Genomic DNA, 8,913 nt, shown 5'->3' on the forward strand with positions numbered 1-8,913 from the left:
AACCTCGTCGGCCTAGGGTTGCGAAACAACTTCCCTAGCGCAGGAGCCCTCTAATGCGCCACCACTTCGATGGGAGCAGCCCCTTCTCGATGCAAAGGCAGCCAGCACCTCCTCGTCCATGGTGGAAGGCCTCCAGTTCGACATCACGTCTCGATTCATGAACGGATCTGTAAGTTCTCCTCTCCCTCGCTTTACCCTCTCTCCTAGAAATCACCGTGGCGCACAAACGGCTTGGCGAAAAGGAAGAAGGAGAAGAGGCAGCAGTTGGAGAAAGGCGAAAAGAATGGGAGGAAAACCCTCTCCCCTCCCCCTATTTTAATGCGGGGAGGAGTGTGGTGGGACGTGTCCTAGGCTGATGGGACGTGCCCTACCCAACAAAATGTCTCCTAGGTTAAACGGGATGTGGCCTAGGGCAGGGCCCACCACTACCACAACCTGGGCACAAGAAATAAGGCACAACCACACGCAAATGACTCTCCTGCCATCCCAGGCAGGGTTTGGAAGGGCCCACCAATGGTATCTCCATCGAGGAGAACCAACGTGTCACCCGAGTCGAACGGACGGCTCGGGCGGCTTCTGAGAGACAGGTAAGGAGCAGTGGGATGCCCTATGTGGGCTATGCCAACTCCGTCACGAACGACGGGTTCGAATTCCATTCGAACATATCCGATAAAGAGCTCTCTGAACCCGTCACTCGAGCCATCGAGGTAACTTTACCAAAACACCTTTTTGTCTTCTGGTGCATAATCATTCGTTCATCTATTTTCATACATGCATTCATACATTCATCCCATACATCCAAGCATTGCATATGCAATTGTTGCATCACAACACTTTGTGTTACGTCATGAAGTGGTAGTCGCCTCATTCATATGAGCGACGACCGACCGGGGTTCAAAGGCCGGCCCGCGAAGGGTTTGACACCGCCTCGCATCAAACAGAGCCAGGGGAGAAAACACAGATGAGCCCCAATGGCCCTCGCCCGATCTGCTTAGGAGCAGACAAGGTCATCTTGACCTTATCGTTCGATCCTAACCTCGAGCCATGCCCACAGAATCTCCATCGAGGGGAGGCCAGTGGGCCACCTGAGTCGGTCTTCGGAACGGCCCGAGCATCTACCTAGAGGCGGGTTAAGGAGCAATGGAATGCCACATGAGGGCTATGCCAACCCCGTTACGAACGACGGACCCGGATTCCACTCGGACGTACCCGTTATTGAGCTCACCGAGCGTGTCACTCGAGCCATCGAGGCAAGTAACGTTAGCTCAACCCCTCTGGTTACGAAAACCGTGGATGGGGTAGCGCATGAAACTCGCCTGACCCCTTAGCCACGACCGACACTTGGGTTGGCGCTCCGCCTTGCCCGACCCCTCGGCCTCGCCTGATGCCTGGGTCGGCGCCCGACACTTGGGTTGGCAACTCTGTCTCGCCCGACGCCTCGGTCGTGCCCACCACTTGGGTTGACGACTCTGTCTCACCTGACCCCTCGGCCACGCCCGACACTTGGGTTGGCAACTCCGTCTCGCCCGACCCCTCGGCCGCGCCCGATGCTTTGGGTTGGTGACTCTGTCTCGCTCGACCCCTCGGCTGCGCCCGATGCCTGGGTCAGCGCCCGACACTTGGGTTGGTGACTCCATCTCGCCCGACCCCTCAGGCCGCGCCCCGCTGCGCTCGACACTTGGGCTGGCGACTCCGTCTCGCCCGATCCCTCAGCCACGCCCGACGCCTAGGTCAGCGCACGACGCTTTAGGTTGGCGACTCCGCCTCGCTCGACCCCTCGGCCGCGCCCGACACTTGGGTTGGCGACTCCGCCTCGCCCGACCCCTCGGCCATGCCTGGCACTTGGGTTGGTGACTCCATCTCACCCGACCCCTCGGCCGCGCTCGACGCCTGGGTTGGCGTTCCGTCTTGTTCGACGGCGACCCACGATCTTACACCCATCGGGTGCTCTCATAAAACAAGTGTAAAACAACCCCTTCACAACTTCACAGAAGTCCCAAAAGGGTTCGGGGGCTCTTGTCGGGTTCATAAACCCGGGGTCCCCAATGGGCTCGCTTCCCAGCAAAAACTCGGCCCAGCAGACGACGTAGCAACAAAGCGCGCCTCCCGAGCCGGCCCAGTTACCTAATGACCGGCCGGGAAAAAGATCCGATCTCCGACCGGAAAGCTTGGTCAAGGAGAGGATATAGTCCGACTCCAACCTCCTTTTCTGACCGAGAATACACCGGACCTCAGCTCATGATTCTTCCCCGACCTACATGGTCGGAGCCGATCGGGAACGACCGACCAGGGATTCCCGCTCGATAAGGACCTAAGGATCAGACGGAGCAAATAAGGTAAGGCGCTCAAGTCAACCGCAATACCAAGGACTATACCCCTGCCATACCCTGCACGCCTACATAGCAGTGCCGCTAGGCCATGCCAGACGGGTACTATGCAACCTTCCAGGCGTATCAGAACTCAAATAGTGTTATGGGCGCCGACATTTGTCATACAGTATTGTAGGCACCGACATTTACCATACCGGGCGAATACGGTAAAACCTGCCAGATGTGTCTGGGCGTGAACAGTATTATGGGCGCCGACGATTATCTTGTACCGATGACGTGAGCAACAAGACTAGGTAGCACACGTACACACTCTCTCTCTCTAACTTGTAAGGCCATCCCCTTCACCTATAAAAGGGGTTGCGCTCTCTTCCAACAGGGACGGTCGTTCAGACTCTCCCTGGCTGGCTTTAGACAATCTGAGCATTTAAACAGCTCCATAGCTCTAGAAATCTAAAGCTACACAGAGCATACGCTCCAATACTTAGCGCACGTTAGAGCTTCCGTCACTCTCGGCCCTTCAGTTCAGAGTCCGACCGGACCTTTAACACCCATTTCTTATTCCCACTCGTTTGTAACCCCACAGCAAACTTCAAGCACCTGGGCTCAGGAATAAAGTCACCGACCGACCAAAACTAGACGTAGAACACGTTGCCTGAACCAGTATAAATACTGTGTGATTGAGTGCTAGGCCATATCCGATCACAACACAGGCAAAACTATAAATATTTACTTGTTAGTCACTTTTCGCACCGACAGCATTTATGTTGTAGCAATAGAAACTACAGGTAAAAATTAAATAGACAATCAAATACAAAAATAAATCAAGAAAAAAGTTAGAAACATCACGTAATTGCAAAAGAGGGTCATGCGTGAACACAGAAACTAAAGAAAAAAAGGAAAGATGCTTGATTTGTGTCACGAATGGGTAAATAGGTTCTACGATGGTCTTAAAGGCGTTGTTGGGATATAGTTGATTCACATCAATCCATATATGTTTATGGATTGAAGTTAAACTTAATAAATTCCACCTCAACATATATGGAGTGAGTTGAATCCAATAACATCCAAACACGACCAAAAGTGGTTTTCCTTGAACTGTTTCTTCAAGGAAACTTTGTTTTGTATTATCCTGATGTGGGAATGTGGAATATACTGTAGCTAAGTTATATATGCCTTGTTATGAGGAAGCTGAATATGGAAGTTCAGACAAAATTAGGGGGAAATCATTCTAGACAAACGGAAAGGACGCAACTTGCAAAAGGCATTTCATGCAAAGACAAACAAATGTCAAACAGGTAGCCGGTAACACATGGTATACATGATGTCTATTTGGTTCCTTTGTTTTATCCTAAAGTAGAAAATTAGCACTGTGTAGATTATATCCAAATTATTGGTAGATCACATTCATGATTCATACACAAATTATATATGCACCCTATCTGAACTATTTGCAAAGTGAATATTATCCTGTATCGCTTCAATATAAGGTTATGTAGCCAAAACAAAAATACTATGTATTTAATCATAAAAGTAATATATTTAAACACAACATTACATCACGGTTACGAATAGGTTACAACATGTATGGACATTCTAGAGGCAAAAAAATAAACTTGTTTTTTATGCAGACTCCTGGTATCTGACCTGCCCAGTAGTTGATCGGGGTCACCTGGCAACTTAAATATAGCAAAGTTAGTTATCTCAAAGGGATGCACGTCACCTGGCTTGCCATCCTCAATCTCCATTCCCCACCCTCCAACCAACCCACATTCAAAAAAGGCCGCAGAGCACCATTTCATTGACTAATTAAATGTGTATAAAGCATAGTCCACAGCTTATAGTTGTTTCAATCAAAAAGTTTAATTTACAGCTGTACATACCTCACAGTAGCTTTTTCACAGCTCACAACTCACAACAGTCTTTGCACAGCTCACAGCTGAACTAAACAGACCCTTTACATGTTGCTTAAAACTAATTTGATCCTTAAAGAAAGAAAGATAATTTGATGAAATGTAAGTGTTGGCCCACTAAACATGAGGATGTGTGAAAAGAGACTAGCTCATTATGAAGAGCTAGCTCTTCTTTCTCTTCTTTCCCTATCTCTTTGTATAGAGGAAAAAATGAGGATTTTGATTCTATGAGCTACCTGAGTTGGCATTGTTGGATATGCCATAATGCTTGTTATAAACGTTTATTTCAAGAGGTTTTCAAGTCATAATGAAAATTTGTTACCTAATCCATCCATCTAGAACTATAAGATATTCAAGCATTCAAATTTTTCTCCAAATTATAGGAGATTATAGGTAAAATAACTCCAAACTCAATTTGAAAAGGCAGCATTCATTTATATACCTACCATTAATGTCTATCACCGACCAATATCTCCGAATGAATAAAGGGGGTGCATGGATCATTTACTTTATCCCATAATATATCATATAATTTCTAGGATATCTTGTACGCAGCAGCTATGAGCATTTTTGTATACTTTTTTGAATTCACAGCTGCAATGTTTTTTTTAGAAAAAAAGGAATATCAAAATTGGGACCTAGCTTAGCTAGATGCACCTGAATGCCATCAGGAGTGAGGTAGGTGCCCTAATCCAACCTATATTTCAGAATCAAAATCGTCAAGAACCTAACCATTTCTTAAAAAACATATGCTTGACATCATTTAGAAACAACTCGCTCAAATAATGAAACAACAGATCCGGCATTTCTTCCCACTATTTCAAAAGTAGATGAACTGCAAACCTGTATAATAATTTAGTATTGTATACTACCAGTAGAACGATCTGATTTCAATAACACATCACTTCAAAGCATAATTAGCATATAAACTGTTGCGATCTAAAATAGAAATTGCTATACATACAAACCGAACTGGCTTTAGCAAAAAATAAAATTAAAACCAAACTTTTGTGAATGCCTTGCTATGTCCTAAACAGCTAACAAGAAATTTATCCTAAGAACAATATTTAGTTTCATTTTTTAAAAAGTAAGAGACTTCCAATAAAAAGAAAACAAACAACTGCCACCCTTAAAGTAACTGAAGTAATATTAAAAATATTTCCCATGGTTAAAAAACAAACAAATACAGTTGATAATAAAAAAAGCATACTGGGATTATCCTATAACATCATAACTACATAATGCATTGAATATGTAACCATACATTGAACCAGCAGATCCAGCCTTCTATTATTTTTAAAAAAGTTCCAGGTCACTGTATGAGTCAGCACTGTCCACTGTGACCAGGGCCAAACAGAAGCCAAGACACGAGGCGGCCATACCTAGTTGTTTTATCCTGACAAGAACGAAGCTCCATCAGAGGCCAGGTCGCACTCATCTGGAGCACAATAAACATCACCCTTGTAGAGGTCGACGCATCATGTTAAGCCACCTCGGAACACATTAAACATCACAGCACCCATCAAATCCTATGCTGACCTGAGATTACCACTCAGCATTAGCCTTGACTCAGCATCCATCCAAAATGTCAAACACAAACAGAGCAGCAGCAGTAACCATTGCGACAGCTTCAACAGAAAACAGTTGCTGTCAGACACAGGCCATGCAATGTAAAACAAGGTGATAACACTTAACGAATGAGTTATGCAGTGAAGTGATGCTTAATAGCTCAATTTTGGTGGTCCAGCAACAATGAAGTCATTTAACACAATCATGGACCATTGGATCCTGAGTTGTGAGTACAACACAACAGTAGGGCATTTTACATCAGTCATGAATCCTCAGTAGTACAACAACAGTAGGGTGTTTTACACCAATCATGAGCCATTAGAAGCATTTGATGCAAAGCAGAAGCCACCCTCATACTCCTTAGCAAGCAGCAGAGGATGGGGGCTTACGGCTTAGGATATGCTAGCACTATCATGCATAATTCACAATCCCCTCAGAACGAGGAAATCACCTTTGTAATTATTAGCAAAAGAGGGATGTGGAAGGTACAAGGAGAAACACAATGTCCACCTAGCCAAGCCAGAAATTCCATAAAATTGGCTAGGTTCCTTCATTTCTTCCAATTGTGGGGAACTCTAAATGGTGGTGGAAATCTCAACACCTACACTAACCAACTCCAAAAGAATGTATCACCAGTAATTACCAGCAAGGTATGAAGGTTGGTAGATGTAGTAAGTTGTAAAAGAAGGAACTGGTGAATCACAGCAAAAAAAAAATGGCACCTTTCTTGTTTGATTCATGTTGTTATGTTTGTTCTAGACTACCATCTCATCCAGCTGGAGCTGTTCAAGCCAGCCACCAATGACCCCGGCAGTGTCGTCCTCACCGCCCATATCCTCATGACTTGTGGCCTGACTCAAAGAAGCAATGGACTCCTTTGCGGTTGTCCGGTTGATGGATGGCTTCTCCGGTGTTGGCTCCTTCACGAGGGTATTGACCCATGAGAGGTCTGGCTCATCACCGTTGGCACCACTCCGAAGCTCAAAGGACGAGGATCGCTTGAGGCGGCCAAGTTCCTCGTCGTCAGCACCCCAATCTGGTGCGCTCGACGGGATTCCCCATTTGGACCAGCTGGACGTAACCGGTGAGCCAACCAGGACGGAGGCGCCGGAGCCAAGGTCACGAGAGCTCATGCTTCTCAGCGTTTGCTGCTGCATCTTCTCCCGCTGCGCAAGGGCCGCGAGCAGCCTGGAGCTCATCGGAGACACTGGCTCAGGGATAACTGTGGCCCGAGGAGACAGCAAGCTCTGCTGCTGCTGAAACTGGTTCAGCATGGCGGCCTTACGCGTCGGCGAGAAAGCAGAGCCGCCCTGGTCTGCGTACCGAGGCGACTGAGATGCCGCGGCGCCCGCCATCCCCGCGGAGAACAGATCGTCAAGATTGGACGGCACGAGCGTCTTTCCCCTCGCCGACCGCACAGAGGCTGGCGACCCGACGAGTCCCGTCGTAATCCGCTGAGGCGAGCAGCTCGTCCACAGCCATGCTGCGCGCGCTCAGCGAAGTGCGCAGCCGGCTCAGGTGAAGGTTCCCCGCGCTCCCGGGGAGGCACAGCGCGGGCACGTTGGGCTGCGGCCACGCGCCGGCCACGCCGCTCCCCCCGCCGGAAGGGGAGAGCGGCGGCGTGAACGACGCACCCGGCGACGGCAGCCCCATTCCCATCGCCGCTGCCATCTCCATCGCGGTGCGCGACCCCGCCGACGACACGTACAGTGGCCGGAGCTCCTCAGGCGTGTGCGCGAAGAAGCAGACGCGCCGCGCGCAGCCGACGCCGTCCTTGCAGAGCCGCGTCCGGTACTGCGCCGGGTGGAGCCAGCTCTCGAACACCCCGTGCGCGTACTCGCACATGTCGCCCCTCCGGCACCCCGCCCCCTTCTTGAACTCCGGGCAGGGCACGCAGCTGTAGTGGTACTTGCGCGGGTCCCGCCGCCGCGCGTTCTCGCCGGGGTGGACGAAGGGGCACTCGGTCCAGTCGTGGGAGTAGGCGCGCGAGCACGCGCGCACCTTGAAGGAGTACATGCGGAAGTCGTCAGAGGCGTAGGCGCCGTTCTTGATGTCGGGGAGGGAGGGATCCGGCGGCCACTCCTTGCGCCCTCCGAGAAGGGAGAGGAGGTGGTTCTTGAGCGGGAGCGAGTTGGGTGGGAGAGCGACGAGGTCGGACGGCCGGCGGTGGAGGTGGTCGAGCAGCGTGGGGTCGGCGCCAGCCGCTAGGAGACGGGATACCGCGGCCGGCGCAGTGGAGGCGCCGCCGCCGGCCGCGAGGTGGAGCGCGGTGGAGAGGGACGACGGTGAGGCGCGGTTGGGGTCGGCCAGGTGGGGCGGCGAGAGTAGGACATCGATGCAGGCCACGGACCCGTACGCCGCCGCGACCATGAGCGGGGTCATGGGCTCCGCGCCGCGCGACGGGGAGTACCACGGCGCGGGCTCGTCAGCAAGCGACGGGTGTGCCGCGAGGAGGTCCCCGAGCGCCGCGGAGTCGTCGTCGGCCGCAAGCTCCAGGAGCCGCGCAGATACGGCTGCCGCCGCGTCGGAGGGTTCCGCCATGGCCGGAGGCGCGCGATCGGGAAGGTGTTCGACGAAATGGTAGAAGAGGGGAAGGCAAGCGGAGGGAGGGGAATGCTTCGGGGTTTTGGACAAAACGAGTAGGTTTTTGCTTGCGTCGGCTTTTTGGGAGATTTGCCGATTGCTTACCCTATGTTTTATGGGTAAAACGGGGGTTTCATCTCCTTGCTCCTGGTAAAGGGTGAATGTTGATTGCGGTGCTCATAAAATATATGGTGTTTTACCATCAGGTGGGAAAATGCCAAAAAAAGATTTGGATAGGTGGTTAAAAGAAAGATGTAGGGTAGACACGGCTTTCAGCCCTAATTGGTGGAATAATGTATGCAAAAAATAGGTGCCCGAAAATCAAATGATATTTTTGTTTTCTTCCCTTGTCTTTCTCACATGTGAGTTGAATCTTCTTGATGCCCTTAGCAAAAAAGAATTTTTCTTCATGCATATTTTACGGTGGCTAATACTGTAAAAAATATTTCAAATAAACTTCCCATTAGCTAATTTCTTACTAGAAACCTAAATGGGTAGCTATTTTGTGGAATATAGATTTA

The 8,913-nt window shown here is 49.8% G+C and overlaps 1 protein-coding gene across 1 annotated transcript; it reads right to left on the bottom strand.

Annotated features, from left to right (window-relative positions):
* Positions 1–3,831: 3,831 nt before the first annotated feature.
* On the bottom strand, positions 3,832–8,454 carry LOC136530601 (zinc finger CCCH domain-containing protein 67-like). The gene is given in 3 exon segments (XM_066523331.1): positions 3,832–5,868; positions 6,532–7,252; positions 7,254–8,454. Coding segments are annotated over 2 exon segments (1,785 nt in total). The 5' UTR covers positions 8,351–8,454; the 3' UTR covers positions 3,832–5,868; positions 6,532–6,564.
* Between the last annotated feature and the right edge of the window lie 459 nt (positions 8,455–8,913).

Source organism: Miscanthus floridulus, unplaced genomic scaffold (assembly GCF_019320115.1).
Source record: "Miscanthus floridulus cultivar M001 unplaced genomic scaffold, ASM1932011v1 fs_162_3, whole genome shotgun sequence".
In the NCBI taxonomy this organism is placed as follows: domain Eukaryota; kingdom Viridiplantae; phylum Streptophyta; class Magnoliopsida; order Poales; family Poaceae; genus Miscanthus; species Miscanthus floridulus.